The sequence below is a fragment of the Siphateles boraxobius genome, unplaced genomic scaffold, assembly GCF_051911475.1.
Source record: "Siphateles boraxobius isolate OS27281-9 unplaced genomic scaffold, OSU_SipBor_1 22, whole genome shotgun sequence".
Lineage (NCBI taxonomy): Eukaryota > Metazoa > Chordata > Actinopteri > Cypriniformes > Leuciscidae > Siphateles > Siphateles boraxobius.
The window spans coordinates 18,010,731-18,030,422 of record NW_027508833.1 but is presented as its reverse complement, the minus strand read 5'-3'; the positions used below and the strand labels follow the sequence as shown (position 1 = coordinate 18,030,422).

Below are 19,692 nucleotides of genomic sequence, written 5' to 3'. Positions count from 1 at the left end.
TGCTGCCATGCAGGAATGCACAACATCTACATGACAAAGGCGAAGTCTAGCCCTTGGCCCACTCCCCTGTTTAACACGAACTGTAACGGTCCCAAACATACAATAAGAGACTAGTTAAGGGTTCCGTTTTCAGGATGGGAAGTCTTTTTATACTGCGGTGAACACGGTAAGTGCACATGTTATGTGCTTTATAAGACTACTTCCTTTCAGTGCAGGATAGGGACACAATATCAAGTTATTTCATTGCTACGGGTTACTCAATATATATTAAGAAGAGTCAGTTACTTCTGGCAGCATTTGTAATCGATTGAGTTCACAGTACAGGGAGTATCTGGGGAGCACATTTAGCCACTGTCCCCTTACTCTGTGTATTCAAGAATAATATGTGGCCACTTTCCCTGCCTTATACATCATTCTTATTACACTGTTCCAGCAGTGCTGCACTATATTATTAGTACTAGTGTATTTCTGCTTAACATTGGCCTGGGCAGCTTTCTTTGACCAGAGCAACATATAAGGAGATCTTCAAAGAGCCGATTCCAGTGGGTTGAATAAAATACATATCCGTATGTTGAATTATAATGGTTGCATTAGAATCCAGAGGTAATGTCAATGGATTTTAACATCTCCTTATTGACAAAATATTTAAATGGACTGTCAAAAATGAAGACATTTTTATACTAAATAAACACTGCAAATTATTTACGTCATGATGGATGATGTTCACAGTTGTTGAATTAAACATCCAACATGGTAAGGTCATGTAACAACAACATAGCATACTATTGTTTATCATTGCATACTGCTCACATACTGAGATTAATTCACAAAAGCGTTATGGCCACTTTACGCTATTTGCACTGGAATAGCACTCAGCCATGCATATTTAAATTACACAAATTACTTACAGACTGCACCTTTTTATCATTATGTAAAAATGGTAGTAAACAATTTGTTTAATTAAAAGAGGCATTTGTGTATTTGCAAGAAAAAATTCACCATGTTGTTTGCACCAATTTGTATAATTCCTTACTAAATAATGCAAACGGAGCATACAACTGCTTTTTAGTAAACAGAAAATAGTATGTAGTAAACAGTTTGCTAGTATGCCACTCCACCACTAACACAATTAAACCGTCCACAGCGTGGATCTCAGACAGCACCAACCTGTTTATATTCACAATACATATGTTCTCTTGTTTACTTGTAACTGTAGTGTAAAGCATATGTGACCTGGTCTCTGCCCAACGAGCGTTTCAGTCTGGTCTGCCACTGAAGGACCTGCATGACGATGGCCTCCCAGCGTCTCTCCAGGTTGACCTGCAGCAGCTGCAGTGACTGGTGCTCTGCCTCTGAGCTCTGCTGTTCAGGCCCATCCAACAGCCTCTGACAGAGCCTCAGCACGGAGGAAATGCCCTTCCGTCTGCCCCGCACCTCCATACACAGAGCCTGCAGAGACAGGAGCGGGACAGTCTTCTCACACACTCATAGATTGTGTTAGTAAACAGGGTTAAACATCCCTGTCATCAGGTTAAGGGGGCAAGGTTCATATGTTAATGCCAGAGAGTTTTACGAAAGAACAACACAACTCTAAAAGCTTAACTTTGAAGCTGAGCTTTTGAAGCTACAAGCTATTTTTAACAACTACAGTCAAGTAAGCCATTTGAAAAAGTAGTTGAAATTCTGTCATTAATTACTCATCCTCGATCCAAACCAGTAAGACCTTCGTTCATCTCTCAGATTTCATCAAAAATAATCTGAAGATGAACGAAGGTCTTTAGGGTTTGGAACGACATGAAGGTGAGTAATTAATGACATAATTTTCCTTTTTGGGTGAACTAACCCTTTAAGGGAGCAATAGGCTTCAGTTATACACATATGAGATTATATAAATTAATTAGAGTAATTATCTGGCATAAAACACTGATATAATTTACAGTGAAAGCATAAACCTAAAAAACAAAGTAATCTAAAAACAAACTAAAAACACAAATTTATATAAATTCAGGCAAAAAACAACAACAACAATAAAAAGCTTGATTAAAAAAACTAAATAAAACTAAGAACACTCTAATTGATAGAAATGATTACAAAAAATATTGATTAAAATCTGTATAAAACAAACCTAAATAATAAAACAAAAAAACACTGTGACTGACAGAAATTAATACAAAAAGCCGTAAAAACAAACCTACACTAAAAAATGCAGGGTTGTTTCAAATCATGTTTGGGTCAAATATGGACAAACCCAACCGTTGGGTAAAAAAAATTGAATGTAAAAATTTAAACTTAAGGTTGGGTTTGTCCACATTTGACCCAAACATGGGTTGAAACAACCCAGCATTTTTTTAGTGTAAATAATAAGAAAAATCTAATAAAAAAAACAATGTATTGAAATGAATAGAAAAACATGGATTAAAAAATGGTATAAAAAACTTAACTGATAGAAAAGAGTACAAACAAATATATAAAAATAATGTATTAAAAAAAATCTACAAAAAATGACAAATGCTGGGCAAGGACTTCTGGGAACACTTGATTCATTTGATAACTAAAAATGAATAAGTGAATAATTCTTTTTTTGTAGCAGATCCATTGACATGAACTGTCCAAATGAAAAAAAAAAATACTACAATTAATTAAACTAATGATGCAGAAGTTAAATATTTAAAACATTTAATGTTACTGAATATTTCAAAAGATGACAAAATGTTGCTCAAGGACTTGGGAATACTACTGAGTGATGATTTGTTTGAAACATCTGAACAAAATGATTCAAATGCAATGAATCGCTAAAATGAATCTGTCTTCCCAAAGTTACTTGAGAAATGGAGAGATCCGTTTTAACAAAGTGTGTTATTATAAAAAAGTTGTGTATTATTCATACACAATACAAAGGGACAGAAATAGTGAAAAACACCTTGATGCAGATACTGAGCTAAAACCTCACTACTGAAAAATGAAGTGCGGTCTACTAAAAAACGACTTTTAATGAACTATTCTCCAACATTTGCCACAACACATGGGGTTTATTGCTAGTCATGTATGTGAACTCACTGCACCTCAGAGCCATGAATGAACATAGTGAATGAAGAGAGAGAGAGAAACTGACACTGAGAGAGAAAGAGAGACTCCCGTGCGCTTGATGAGGTCTCCGCAACAATTCAGCCTGTCAGGAGCATGTAAATCACATCCCCCTCTCCCTATAAACACGACAGAATTAAATATTTAAAGGCCAAAGCTGCACTCCCATGCTTCAGTGTCCAGCTATGACACTTGTTTAATGAAACCGCCAGAGCATATAGACTCTCCCAAAGACAACAACACCACGTTTTGGAAGGATTGCAGGTATTCTGACGGTCTCTCACCTCCAAAACCCCTTTTAAATATGCAGCGGCAGCTTTGCGAAGAGACGGTGCTACTCCATGTGCGGCATGGGACGAAAACATTCAGAGAACAATTTATGCAAATCCCACCAGCCTCGAAAAGCACCGCCTTACATTTTCTGTACATTTTTCAATAAATATTAAACACCATTACATTTCACCATTACATTTAAATTGGATTTTATTTTTCCCGGAGTGCTTCGCTCCTCTGTTTTAGCATATTTCCTTCTCCCGTGTCTTTTAAACAGGTAATGAGACTGTAAAATTCAATGGCGGGATGCCGGAGAGGAGGCCGAGGAGCAAACATGATGTGATAGAGTTATCATGCCCAAGAGTTCAAACTTTGACAGATAGAAACGTGTGAGAAGATGGAAAACTGACACTCAAAATGGACACTTTTTTTAACAGTGGACGATGTCAGGGAAATGTGGTGCCCTAGCTTCTTAAAGATGTGCAACTACCGTATAATAAAAAGCTTGTTGTTGTTTAACATTTTCTCGGACATAGTAGGCAGCACATGACTTGTAGATATTGTTCAGCCTCTGATATCAGCTTCAGATAAATGCCCAATAAACATGTGATGAATTCTGCCCACAAAAAACACAAAAACTAAGTGAAATAGACTATTTCATTTGGCAACTATACGTTACCAGGAGTTCACCACACGTTAATAGACTAGACAGAGAATTTTGTCTTATTCTTCAGACAAAACATCTAAAAATAGTAAAAACAAGATATTTACTTGAAAAGCAGCACTGCATAATATATTAAGACAACTTTTGTTGCCAGCTTTTTTGACAATAATGGCTGTATGCTGAGTTATTTTCAGAGGACGATAAATATATATTGCTATACAAGCAGCACATTGACTTCTCTAAAATATATCCAAGTTTCATTTCTATACTTTTGTCCCTTGAGAAGATATACTAAAATATTTGCTTGCAGAAATGTGAGGGGTGTACTCACTTCCGTGAGATACTGTACACACACACACACACACACACACACACACACACACACACACACACACACACACACACACACACACACACACACACACACACACACACACACACACACACACACACACACACACACACACACACACATATATGTAAATAATATATACACAATAAACACAATTGTGTTATATAAACACAAACTTTTATGTTAGATGCGATTAATCGATTTGACAGCCCTAATTAAAACCATTTAAAATCATAATCTAGCATAGTGCCATTGTGAAATCACAAAAGCTGTTATTCAGTTAAATAAATCTATGTGCTGCGGCCGGCTTTCAGGGCTTTTCTTCTGTCTCAAAGAGGCTCAGTTCAGTAAACGCTACACACAAACTCAGTCTCTGAGTTTTCAATACTGTGCATTTGGGAATGCATAAAGTCTGACGCTCTTTGTGTTTCATAGTGAAGAGTTGCACTGTTATCATCTCAGCAGCTCGGTTAACAAACTTCAGCGCTGCATATGCTTTGAGTTTGGGTTGCTTATAACGTTCATCTGGGAGCGCAACGTGCGCCATTTCTCCAGATTTCAAATGTAAATCATAATGGGAGGAGATCACAGGAGAATAAATGCATCAATATGTTTCTAAATATGCAAACCGTTGTTCATCATGATTTCAAAATATATGTTTAAACCCTTGCACTGAATTTACATGTTTTGATGCCCACGTTCAAGAAATGACGTTATTGGTTGTAGCATTTCTATCATAAAGAAGTGGCCCAATATTAAAGATTAAGTGGACATGAATGTTGTTTGCACAATATTAATCAAGGATTTGATCATGCTGTAAAGTGTAACAACAGCAATTAAACGTTTGTTAGCGCCCACATAATGCACGTTGATTATGTTTATGTTATGTATATTGCATTATGCATTTTAACAGTGTTGTTCAACAAAACCATGATTACTTGCTTTTAATATTTTTTTCTGAACCAATTATTATTGCCCATTGTTATTATACGTATGTAAGCCTAAGTCATTTTAATGGTTATTGTTCACTTAGGTCTATTTTTATTACCAAAAAAAAAGATACAATTACTGACAATAATTGACAGATAAATAGATTACCATTACAATCGTTGGTGATTGCTCTACACCCATGTCAGTCAGAAGTTTTCCAGTCTAAGTGAGAATTTTTTTGATCAGAATAAGTAGCAATATGAACCACACCTGATTCCAATAAAATCCAACAGGCTACTACTCTGTTCTTAACCTACTGTAACTTCACCCTTCAGGTATGTCAATAAAATACAGATGACTATGTTTAATCGATACCACAGGTCCCCTCAGATTAAATAGCTCAAAACGTGAGACTACATCACTGCATGTACTGTATGCCACATTGAGGTTTTAGACATACAAAACACTAGAAAAATGACACTGTTTCTTCATTACTGGTTCTCATAAACTGATTGAGTCTTATTGAGGAAGAGGAACAGTGCAGTATAGTAGGCCAATATTTGCTAAAAAGCTTTTTCAAACGCACGGTGCAGTGAGTAGGCTGTTTTTCCTCCAGTATGTGAGTCCACACAATGACTCCATTTCAGAGCCACAAACCAGCACTGAGACAGAAGCGCTGGCAGGGGGCCAGCGGAGCCCGGTGACTCAGTCAGATATCAAAACACTGAAAGAGGTAGACAGAGAGAGACAGAACAGCATATTGTGAAAGAAAAATCACAAATGAAAAGTCTCTCAGTTGTTTCTCCTAGTCTGCAATGCGACTCCAGTTTCAGAACGGATTTCAACAATGTCTAAAAAAAAGTCCATATGAACGCAAACATTTCTCATCTAATTCTCACAAGAACAAACAATCAGAGCTGCTATGCATATTAAAACATTAAAACTCTAAACCTGTCAAATATGATCTCATTTGGAGCTCCGGCTCAAAGCTGCATTCAAAGCCGCTGTAAAATGCAGATGCATGCACAGCGGTGACTGTAAATATGGAAAGCGGTAAGTTACTACACTGCTTTTGAACTTTAAATAACCAACAATTAGACTAATGAACTACATTAATTACAGCATTACTGCAATTAACACAAACTAAAATGGAAACTAAATGAGAACATAACTTGGATAAACAATTACTAAACCAAAAGATATGTTCATGACTCATATAATTAACAATAATTTGTTGAATTTTTTTTTATTTTAAATCTTGTATAGCTTACTTTATTTTGGTGAGTTAAAGCAATGTAAGCATATGTTGTCATAACTTATTGATCGTATAATTTTTTAGTGTATAATAACCCTTTGTTTATGACTATTATCCATAAAAGTTAACTATTTATGTCCCAAGTGTTTGTGTCCGCTTCACATTGTGCTTCAGAACCGAGCAATAACATGATCCGTAGGGAGTATTTTGAGAAACAAAACCTAAGGCCACCCTTCAGTTGTCCATTCACTATAAGAACAGACAAGATCACAGGTGGATCATCTATCAGGTGCTGTTTAATAAAGCTATCAGAGGATCAGCCGTCTCACGACGTGCTCAGGCGCCAACACAATCTTCAGAACGACAGTATGACTATTCTCTCTCGTCTCACTCCCCTGGCTGTTATCGTGTGGCTAAATCCATCTGGTGTACAGTATTAATCTACAGGTCTCTCGCTATCAGAGTCTGTAATCACACCTGAGGCGGAGAGCCGAGCCGTGAAGATGCATGTGTATTACACAGACCTCCCCAGAGTGTTCCTCCAAAAAACTGCTTATCTCTTTATTCAGCACAAAATGAGAACAGACCATGCCTCCATCCAGACGCAGCCTAAAGCCTTTAAACTCCAATTCCCCATCTCTCCCTCCCACTTAATTTCATTAAAATCTAAGCCTTATGATATTCTGATTTTTTTTCCTTTTTTTTTTTTTTTTGGTGTGCTTAAGCGCGAGGAGAGTTTAAATGACGCGTGCACCGGTGCTGACGTGCTTTTCAGAGGATTAACAACAACAAAAAAGCCAGACGACAGGCTCTGCTCTTTCGGTTCCGGGGGTATTTGTTTCTTGTTCTCCACCGGGAAAAACGAGCGCACACTTCATTTCGCTCTTTACAGCCGCTGCAATTTTAACATTTTCAATTAATCTCGGCGAGATTGAGGAGCGGAGCCCCAAATCCCCTACAGTGACGGCAAGGACACGGGAACGGAGCTCTGACAGTGACCCAGTGGATATTCAATCAATTATCATTAATTAGAAATCTCTGATTAATTCTATTTGTTGATTAAGTCAATTAAAACCACAAGCACTTGTTATCGCAAATGAGTATAATGAATTCATGTCGGCCATTTGTTCCCAGACACGTCCCCTCGGCTCCGGCCTGCTCGAGTTTCATCAACGCCTGTCAGTCGAGGCCTCAATCCTGACGCACTAATAGAGAGAAATAGTACCGCAGTGAGTGGATAGACAATAAAAGCAAACTTAACCAACCTTTAAGCAAGACAAAACTCGATGTCAGCATACTGACGCTAGTCATATTATACAGGAAAAACGATCATGATGAAGGATCCTGTTTTGCATTCTGCTTGACGTGTTCGTTATTTCAAATACGTCTAAATTACCCGAGACGGAAATGCATTGGTTTGAGTCGGGCTGTCAGTGACCTTCCATAAAGCTTGTTGTCAAAGGATGCTTATTTTTAATTATTTTTCCCTTTAAGACAAAAAAACTGACAGTATTTTCAAAATGAGACTAATGTGTTACGAACGGCAGACGTCCTCTTTACCGTGCTAAAGCAAACAAATGGCAGCAAAGTGATAACATTGCCATCAATGGGGACATTTTCTCATTAGCGCCTGTAAATGAAAGCAAGCGGCATGGATGTATAATGAAAAATAAGACTCTATGCATCTGTGTGTGTGTGCGGCCAGTCGATTGTGTGTGTAATGAACAGGCCTGTCACCTGTCTGCTCCCCATTACTAGCTGATGAGACACTAACTCTGCGTTTGGCGCTCTCGCGCGCCCGTCCCAGAACTGGCTTAATGCAGTTAGCACTTGCCAAAGAACAGGAGTTCCTTATTCCTAATCATGGAAAAAGTATTGATATTATATCTGCGCTGTCACATTCAATCAGGCAGACGAGACCCGGAGGATGAGGCCCCGGGGCCCCACGCTGCGGCAAGCTGATCAAAGGTGCCGGGCAGACGTGGAGATGGACTCTGACTCGAATGCTGCCGCAGATATTCAGTCTGGCATCCATTTAGTCTAATTCTCCTGTGAAATTCCTTTAATAGGAACGTGGTTTGGAGTTGGAGGTGTTTTTGAAAGGGCTCTTGGCGCTGCTCGACAGCAATCACTGAAAAAGACAATAATAGCTAAGACAAAGAAGATGATCTAGTACGGTTAGATGTGTGTCCACCATCTAGTCTCACTACGGCTCAATACTCGAGGTTAGTGACCCCAAAAAGAGACATCAACGTATAAATCCCACACAGTTTATGCCACAGAAGTGAAGGATAACTCAAATCATGTCACTTTTGGTGAGAAGCGGTTTATTCAGCCCATTTTTAAGTTAACAACATAAAACTCTAAACATAAAAATACATAACTCACAACGTTGAGTAAAGTTAAGTCCATTTTTAACTATTAACTTAATAGTAAGGATTGAATTAACTTCATTTATTAATTTTCATTATAATCAGGTTGATCTATACATATGAATATGTATACATAATATATTTAAATAAGAATATTTGTACTTAACATTTCTCTCCTATCCATCCACCATCTAAACTGAATTCTCTCACAGAACGCTACAGTCCATTATATATTTAAATTTTAAATAATATTATTCTATCTGAATATATTTCAGAAATGTAATTGAAGACTGGAGTAATGATCATCACAGGAATAAGTGTCACATGATTCTTCAGAATCCATTCTAATATTCTAATGTGCTCAAGAAACATTTCTTATTATCATCAATGTTGAAAAGCATTGTGCTGCTTAATATGTTTTGTGGAAACATGATACATTTATTTTTTCAGGATGCTTTGATGAAATTGAAAGTTCAAAAGAACAGCAATCATTTGAAACAGAAATATTCATCCCTGATGAGTAAAAGCATTAATGTCTTACATTTATAGAGATAACAAATCTTCAGATTTCCAGCTCAGGATACAATGAAATCTGTAAGTAAAACGATTGTTAACTAATGACCAAAGTTGGCATTCGGATCCCGTCATGTCTCCTCTCCCTGACAGGAAAAGTCCAACCCTCGGGTTTTAATATCATGAAGGCACACTATTAAAGGAAAGACAGTTATTAATGAAAGAAGTGAAATTGGCAGCCAACTACTCTGAACCGCCTGACCAGTGAAGGTTAGATACAATAGAGTCTAATTTTAGACGACTCCACTCCCTCTAGCAAGTAAAGAACTCAAAGCTTTTTATTCAGTGGAAGACAGACATTTTTATGATGACATTTTAAAGGATGACCATACCTGTAACTCATAACGAAGTCCCTCACCCTTTACACATCCTTTCAGCCTTTTATTGGCATCAGGAATCTACACTGAACAGACACATTCCAGCAGCTATCAACATATAGATTTTAGTTACACAGACAGGTCATAGATAAACTCTTAAACTGCCAAAACTGATGTTCAATTTAAACACAATAATCTGGGATGAATTTATCAAAATCACTAAATGCTGAGTTTCTGGGGTAATCTCAAACCCTTGACCCTTTCCGAAACAGTAAACGACTATCATACATACGAATAACATGTCAGTGTAAGATTACAGCAGTCGGCCACAAAAAAAAAAAAAAAAAAAAGAACTTTACAATGACTAACAGTCCCTTATTGGTAAAATCTCTGTCACACACTACCTTGAGTTTGTTACAATACATTACTATAATATGATAAAACTCATACAGGTTTGAAATCAACTTGAGGGTGAGTAAATTATGAGAGAATTTTCATTTTTGGGTGAACTATCCCTTAAATAAAAATAATTTTATTATTTAAACAATTATTATTATTATAAGAAAACTAGATAGGTACATTTTCCAATCAAGTCCCTGCCTACATTTTTCACATTAAACAGTTTTCACTCACAAAACTGTCTGATTACAAAAGTAAAACAGGCTGCAAACGCCATATCATGCTGCTTTTAAGTACAGCGCACTTTAGGCTTGGCTGCACTGTGGACAGAGACGAGAGCGTTGCTGTTTCAGAGATTTAGAGAGGTGTACGGTAGATCTCAGCTCTCCCGCTGATGCTTTTCAAGTGCTCTGTGATCACGCCAAGTCACGCCAGTTAGCCAATTCATGCTTCAAAAGCAGATGAAAAAACAGATCCATGTAATCATCCTCCTTTCTCAGGAGGTCCATATAAATCACACTTACCAATATTTCCGATCATTGTCTAGCTATTTTCACTGGATTATCCCTGAGAAATCAATGTGAGCCTTTTTGGCTGCTTGTCATTTGATCAAAGGAGAAAGTGAGCCTTATTTCCCCCCTCCTGATCATTTAGCTCTGTGTATATTTAAAGCTTTCCCTCACTTATGTTTGTCACTCAGCAGGTGGATGTAATCAGCTGCACTACCTGTGTTTTGACACGTCTTGATTAATACTCCAAGCAGTTTCTCAGGATTTTAACTCAAATAATTATTTCATATGGATTTTCAGTCAGGGGATTTGATGTGTGCTTTTTGCCCTGTATTTATTAAAGGAGCACGGATCAAGCGAGGCAGGTTTTTTTTTTTTTTAGAGAGCGGTTCTCTCCTGTGCAGTTTGACTAAGCAGTTTCATTTTTGTGTATATGCTATACACCCAGACTACCTGACATGATGCCGTCATGTATTCTAGTTTAAGTGTGCATTGTGGTTTAGTGAAAGCTGCTCTGAAAAAGCAAAGTCTCAGCAGGTGTACAGGTGTTATGCTAGGTACTGATATGTAGTGCTCGACCAATATAGGTTTTTCGATGGCTGATGCCCATTCAAATTATGCCATGGAATTCTGTGGAACAGATTTTAAAATAGTCAAATGTGTGGTAAATGGTAAAACTGAGCTGAGGGAACTGTACTCTTTTCGAAAAGCAGTGTCAAAGTACCCAAAATATGTAATGATGGAAAACGCAAGCGATAGGAGATGCGTAAACTTTTGTAAATGACTAAATTAGGGAATCACAAATTGGAAAACTAAAGATTTCTGCATGTCTGTAAATGGAAATGAAATATTATACTATGAATAACTTAATTCAACTCTTATCCTCCAAAACTTTAAGTATACTTTAAACTGCTCTGACCCTTCTTCGCTGTCACACACAACTAATCACACTTTTTCTGTAATTAATTGTGATTCATTGCACTTAAGATTAAACTTTGCCATTTCTTTTTAAACTAGTATATATTTGCACTGAATCTCAAAATTAATGTAGAAACAAAAAAAGACTGTATATTTTAAATGTTTAATGGCAACCTTTTTTTTTTTTTTACCAAGTACTATGAATGAAGGCAAATATCAATAATACCAATACTGCTATTGATGTCTCTATTAATTGGATTTTTCTGTGAATGAAATGAGTAATTATAGCCATTCAACATCATAGCATAATTGAAAAGCCATCATTTTTAACATTTAATAGGTTTTGACATTTACACGGCTACATCAGAAAAAAAAGAAAAGACTTTTTTTTTTTCCTTAACTCTTTCCCTGCCAAACACGGAAATGTCCAGGTTTCCGTGTTTTTACTGTTAAACAATAGGGGGCGCTATGACACCTCTTCTGAAAGAGTACTAAATCTCCTGATCAAAGCACATGCGAATAAGATGCAGAAACAAGCGATGGCAAATGTTATATGCATATCTAACATAACGCGATCATCAACATTAAACAGAATTTAAAACAAAACTGCCTAATGTTACCCAATGAAATGTCGACCCAGGACGAGGTATAGGACTGTGTAGCTTTGGGGTGTTGGACTCGATCTACTACTCCTGTGATGTGATCATTATTCTGAATCACATCCAGATGTAGTCTTTAAAAAAAAAAGAAAGGATTTTCTCAGCTTTTTGCTCAAAATGTTTTTTATTATAATGAAACTTACCCATATTCAAGTGTTGATAAAAAAGAATGCATGAAGCTATAAAACATTTTAAACATTTGTTTAAAAGCAGAGGGTCTGTTCTTTCTTTAGATATATTGCATGTTCAGATATTAACACAACAAAATATTCTGGGGGTCATGAAATTTTTGTGAAAATGATCTAAAACACTGGTGGTGGCTGGCAACTTTTATAAAAATCGCTGGCGGGGAAAGAGTTAATCGTGCCAAACAATTTTAACGCATTAAAAAGAAAATATTAATTGCAGAAATTATATCGACCTATGTTAAGAGGCACTTGGCTTCAGGATGTGAGACTGACCTATGTTAAATTATTGGCTAGAATTAAATTTCGTATTTATGTATGTATGGAAGGGAATGTATGGAAATTAGCTGTTTGACATTTCCATCGTTGCAGTTGGTTCCTTCTTTGACGTTGTCTTACAACACAGCCATGCTAAGTTCAATCAATGGGCAGTGTTTGGGACACCTGTCTGAGAACATTTATCATTTTTGAAATTCCATTTGGTGACACTAGTGGAACAGAAATGGCAGCTTTAACGCCAAAGGTTCTAAACCTGTAGTAAAAATGACCAACATCCATGACATGAAAAAGCTGAAGTAAACTCTAGATAGACGCAGCTCTTCTTCATACTCACCTTGAAGTGCTGCAGCTGTTTGTTGGCTTGCGGGTCGTGTTGTGGGTGATCAGTGTCCTGCGTGCTGCTCTCACATTGTTGTGCGTCTGGTCTGAGATTCAGATTGAAGATGAAGAGCTCGGTTTCTCTCAGCCAGCTCTTTAACTCCTTTATCCGGCTCTCCAGCTGGGTCACCATCCTATTGGTGTCTGGAGACAGAAGTTCACGCTGACTCCGCTGGCCCACACAGGGCTCCACATGCTCCGCCAGGGTTTTCTGATTGGACAAACAGAGGTGTCACACAAGCAAGAACGGTGCATGACAGGAACAAAGATGACAGGATAGCCCAATTTACCATATTTTATATACCCATTTTTCTGTAGTAACATAAAAAATATATACAAAAAAAGTAAATAAAAATAAAATTAAATAAAAAATATTAAACAAAATATAAAAAATGAAAAATAAAATAAAATAAAATAAAGGACTACAAAATAAAAATAGGATAAAATAAGGATAGTAAAATAAAAAAATTAGGTTATTTTTTTTAGTGGGGAGTGATTGCAACTATTTATTTAAGTGTAAGGAAACTATATTTTATTGCAAATAAATTATATTTAAATTAAATTTATTTATAATTTACTTCCTAGTAAAACTCATGCACCTAAAAGTCTATTGTTTTTCAACAAATACCACATTTAAAATATGGTAACAATGCAAAGCGTATGTTTAGTGTTGATCCACTAAACATACAAACACAAAGACAAAATTCATTCAGACATCAGGCTGGAAAAACTCAAATGCACTGAACTGCTTTATACGCAACTCATATTATTTGGGTTTAATTAAGAAGAGAGATGTGATGATGACTGCTGTATCCACACCGCTGCTGTACGCCTGAAGTGTCTGATAACAGGCAGTTTCATCTGATGAGTCTGAAGGGGTTAAAATCTCATCGCACAAAGTGGCATTTTAGAGTAACATTCAAATGTTTGTTGAATAGCAAACAATCAGCAGCAAAAAACACACCAATGATTTTAGAAATGGGCTCCGCTGAACAATTTTCTCCGACTGACAGCAAGAGAAGCGAGAACCATGCTGAGCTGCAGACTCCCTGTGCGCGCTTGTGTGTGTGTGTGTGTGTGTGTGTGTGTGTGTGTGTGTGTGTGTGTGTGTGTGTGTTCCCACCTGCCTGGGAATCGCAGTTTTTAGAGACAGGTTGAACCTTGTATACTGAGATGGCAATTGCAAGCACAATACACACCATTATCCAATTAATACACACACTGGCTGCTGTAATTGTCTTTCCTTTATGTGTGCCGTGTGTCGGGAAGCTGGAATGGAAACAGATGTGATTATGACACAGCAATGAAGTGGCTATTTCAGCATACAGCATCAATTAAGTTCTCAGGGTTTGGCCACACACATCCAGCCTGCATCTTCCTCCCATGACCGGCCTTTATTAACACAAATGTGTTCCTCTCGTGTCAGCAAAGTGTTAATAGCAAAGGAAATGGATGGCTCAACTCAGTGAAGAGGGACATTTTAGCTTTAATGTGAAAATGGGTTATACTGGCCGAAAACAAATGTTGAGGTTTTCTGCTAGGCTGACTGAGGCAAAATCAGATCTCATATGATTTTATGAGACATTAGCGGTCATAGAGTGTGAAAACGTGCCGTTTTTAACATGTAATAACTTCCTCCACATCTGAAACTACTTTCCTTTTTGGCTGACATCACTGATCCCTCTTACTTTTTTAACCCCTCCAACCACCTGTCATAAAGAGACACTTTTAACCATGAAATTGAACAAAATTGAAAGTATGACTTGTAGATTGTTAAAAAAAGATTTCCATTTCAAATAAATGCTGCTTTTTTGAACTTTCTATTCATCAAAGAATCCTGTAAAATCTATCACGGTTTCCACAAACATATTAAGCAGCAAAAACTGCTTATTTTTCAACATTTATAATAATAGGGAATGTTTCTTGAGCAGCAAATCAGCATATTAGAATGATTTCTGAAGGGTCATGTGACACTGAAGACTGGAGTAATGATGCTGAAAATTTTTATTTAGCAATAATATTTCAAAATATTGCCATTTATATTCATTAAATTCTACCTTGGTGAGCAGAACAGACTTCTTTCAAAAACATAAAAAATATAACCAGCACATCTTATACGATAGTGTACATTTTGTTCCTCCTTGTTTAATTTGAAAATACATCACATTTTAGAATGGGTAAAATGGGTTGCAAATGCCATTTCATGTTGACAATATTCTAACATATTTTAAGAGGTAATATACTGTAATAAAAACAGATTTTTCATGCTTATTTAAATTGCTTATTGAATTACTCTAGCAGACATAAAATAAACAAATGTAAAATACAGGAAACAAATTAAGAAACCAATGGATTATGCAGAAATTCTAACGTCATAAAAGAAATTCTGGAAATTTATGGGGGGAAAAAACTATTTGGATAAAACTTCCCACATTTACATATTAATGCCCATTCTGTATTCAACAACTAGCGCCCTAATGAATCATTATGACATCATAATACAAATTTACATATAAACATTACATAGCTACAGTACAAAAACATCTTGTTTAATTCTGTGGGTCGCAGAGAGCATGGGACATGTCATTAAAAGTGCTATAAAAGTATGTAATATGAACTATTTAATTCAATCAGGCCCAAAAAGTCCAGTTTCATGGACAGAGAGGAGAATCTCTCTCCTGCCACTGTTTATTCCTCTCTCTCGCTCTCTCCTTGTATTTCCCTGTCCTTTCCACTCATCTGAATACAGATGATTTGACGGGCTTCAATGGAATCCAGATACAGCCATTGTTTTCTCTGAGTAACAAATGTCTCAGTGGGAGGTGAAGTCAATGCCCTTGGAGGGTCACGCGGCAAAAAAACAGGAATTTATTGCCACTTTATTTTGTTCGGGAACAGTTTGCAATCATAAATTCTTCATAAGCAGAATACTTCAGAGAATGGTCTGTCTTCATAAATATATACGACAGGGGACATCAATTTCATTTAATTCACAATTTGTGTCAGCACAGCAGATGCCAATGGCTGACTTGATAGGCTTGTTTAATATGCAATTGAGACGGCATAATGCGCGGTGCAGGGAGCAGCGACGCTCAGATTGAACTCTACGCACCGCTGACGGTTTATTCCTGTCGCACACGCCCCAACGAGACGCCACTCATCGCGTATACGCGTCGCGCACGCTCACGCCAGTCAGAAAGTTTGCCGTGGCCAAGCGGCGGTGAATATTCCTTTTCTGGATAATTCTAATTAACGCTTGATTGTGACAGGGAGGGAAGATGTGAGTTGTTTGACACTTTGAAACTCTCCGAAAAATTTCATGTTTCAGATCAAAGGCTGTTATGCTAATCTTGAGGAGCATTGCAGATGCATATCCACGTGGGTGTATATGTTTACTCATTATTAGTGAAGATTAATTATTTGGCATTATACCACTGTGAAGAGCTGTGTAACTTCACCTTTATAGAAATAGTCAACCTTGTGGTTACCCAGCAGGAAAATGCAGCTAAAACTAGATTCTGATAGTAGAAGCTAGTCGTTTATGAACTGGTTTTGGTGGTTGAGCCAGTTAGTAGTGACGATTCTCTCTGACCAAACAGTGATAAGCAGTGTTTACGCTTCACATTCTAGTATCCCAACCAAGGTGGTACTAAAAAAATTACCAGGTACTGTACACAGTGGAAAACCCACCAAAAGTGAGCCATACCGAGCCGTACCGTGCAGTGGAATAGCGCCATTACAGCTGGTAAACCACTTTAGTCAATCATTTTATCACTTAAAACTCATCTTTAATCAGGGTTTTTCCTGTAAACATTTTTTCTTCATGCCTTAAAATAGCTGGAAATCTACACCCTTGCTTCATTTAGTATATGGGGATCCATGAATATGCAAATTATCCCCGCCTCCAATCACTTACACCAGCTCATAGACCCACTCGGTCAACTTTTTCTGAAGTAACAGTAGTAAACACAAAAGTATCGCTCGTAATTAATATGATTGGCCTTTTGGTTGTCTACGTTATTAAAGGGTTAGTTCGCCCATTTAAGACATGAAGTTGTATGGAATCCTTACCAGCACTATAGTGCATACACACTGACCCACTCTGTAGTCACCTCCCTGGACAGAGTTCTGGCCGCTGGAAGTTTTTCAAGAAAGTACTCCCGGTTAGTTTCCGGGGCCTCAAAACTGTGCGTTTTTACGTGAAAAAATGATTTGCGTTTCAAAGCTTGATTAATTTAACACACAAAAAACACGCCGGTCAAAATTCATACCTCAGTTTTAATTGGCACTATTTTCTTACCCTTTTTACAAGATGTAATATTGGTCTCGGGTGTCCCCAGAATGTATTTGTGAAGTTTCAGCACAAAATTCCCCACAGTTAATTTATTATAACCATTTGTCATTTTTGGAGCCTGTTTTAAAAAGAGCTGTTTTGGTGTGTACCACCTTAAATGTAAATGAGCTGCATATGCCCGCCCTGCCTTTGGATGAGGGCGTAACTTGCATACCTATGGAAATAAACAGTCGGTAGAAGCATAATGGCTGAGAGTGAGAATCCTGCTGTTTTGTATGGCATTCAGCCGTACATGTTTGAACCGGAATCAGACCCAGATGATGAAGAGACTCGGACAGAAGAAACACAAATGAGAATGGACCAGGACGTCTCGGAATGGTTATTTGATACGTTTATGTACTTATAGAGTTGTAATCGCGTCCCCTTTGCAATTATGGATGTGCAACAGACACACACAAACTGTGATAATGTTGGCGCAATTTTTTGAAACTACAAACACAAATACTGTGATAACGTTTGCTACGTACAAACGAAATTACATTTATGTGATGTTTCTGTCTGCCCTCCCCCGTTCTACAGCTTCGTGTCGATGTGCTGGCCTTTGTATAAACATAGCAATTTTGATGTCTTGTCTTTACAGAAAACATGCACAGTTTTTAATACAATATCTTTAAAAAATATATTTATAAACGTGTGGTTACACACTATACAAAGAAGGTTTAAATTACTACACAGACATCCTACGACGACGATAACAACTTTAGACGCATTTGTTGTTGAATTGGCTGACATCGACTGAAATGACTATTGCTCAAAAATCATAAAATACACTTACTTCTAGTGGAGGTGACATTGGATCGCGAACAGTAGGCAACGATCCACACTTGAGGATTAACTTTGAAGCAAGACCTGCTTTGAATTGACCCACGTTCACAAAACAGTCTGTCAGAAAATGATTCGCGCAAACATAAACGTATTTTGGAAGTTTAAGTGGCGCCTTTCCTTCGTAAATAAAATCCATCCACTGCGTTTTCAGTGGCTCTGATGTCGGAAGTAAGTGAAAACTACTATGAACATTATTACATCCCACAACAGAACACTTATGTTTCTTAGGAGACATTTTTGACACGGCAGCACAAATCGCCAGAACACCGGCTGTCGTTGAAACAAGGGAGGATGGTGTACAGATCACCGAGGGCGGGGTCTATGCCAAAACCACAGTGTCAATTAAACCACGTCGGTGGGGCTTGCTCAATTCTACGTCACATTGTGCCGAATCTTAGAACAGCTCGTTCTGAGACAGTGCTTATGATTTATTGAGATTGTAAAAAAAAACACTGGGTGGATTTTTATCATTCTAGGGTGGTTTTGCTCACACACTGCCAACACACATTTATGTTCAAACACAATGTAAAAGTGAATTTTGCATAATAGGTGCCCTTTAATCAAACAACAAAAGAAAACAAGAGAATCATTCACTGCTCTTCACTGAATAACTGAGGAACTTGAATAAGAATCAATGTATATATAATTCATACGGTGAAGACTATTCTATGTTTTTTTTTACATTTGATTACTTTATTAAATAGCTATTATTATACGTAGGCTCAATTGTTTATTTCATTTTTACCTTTTCTCTATTGTATTTGTTCCATTGTTTGTAAATTTATTTTAAGTTATTATTGACTGTTTCAACTTACTGTTGATTGTTGATTGGGGGGTTGGGGGTCATAAGGGTTGTTCATGAACATATTGACCGTGATTTTGCTTAGGGCCCCAAGAAGTTCTAGGACCGGCACTGAGTTTGAGGTTGTTTTTGAAAAGTCTATTATGCTCACAAAGCTGCATTTATTTAATCAAAAATACAGCAAAACACTAATATTGTGAAATATTATTACAGTTTAAAATTATTGTTTTCTATTTTAATTTATTATGTCATTTATTACTGTGTTGGCAAGATAGTCACATGATCCTTCAGAAATCATTCTGATATGCTGATTTGCTGCTCAAGAAACATTTCTTATTATTATGAATGTTGGAAACAGTTGTGCTCCCTCATATTTTTTGTGAAAACTGTGATACAATTTTGTTTAGACTTTGATGAACAGAAAATAACAGAATTTATTTGAAAGAGAAATCTTTTGTAACATAAATGTCTTTACTGTCACTTTTGATCAATTTAATGCATCCTTGCTATATAAAAGTAGTCATTTCCAAATAAATTAATAAATAAAAATCACACTGACCCCAA

General features: G+C 37.0%; 1 protein-coding gene across 5 annotated transcripts in view; it reads right to left on the bottom strand.

Annotated features, from left to right (window-relative positions):
* akap6 (A kinase (PRKA) anchor protein 6) overlaps positions 1 to 19,692 on the bottom strand; it is a 164,292-nt gene that overhangs the window by 8,516 nt on the left and 136,084 nt on the right. For all 5 annotated transcript variants that reach the window (XM_077238906.1, XM_077238908.1, XM_077238907.1 and 2 more), the window contains 2 exons: positions 13,104 to 13,358; positions 1,234 to 1,449 (listed from right to left, as the gene is read on the bottom strand). In XM_077238906.1, the coding sequence (XP_077095021.1) occupies positions 1,234 to 1,449; positions 13,104 to 13,358 (471 nt within the window). The remainder of the gene's footprint in view (positions 1 to 1,233; positions 1,450 to 13,103; positions 13,359 to 19,692) is intronic.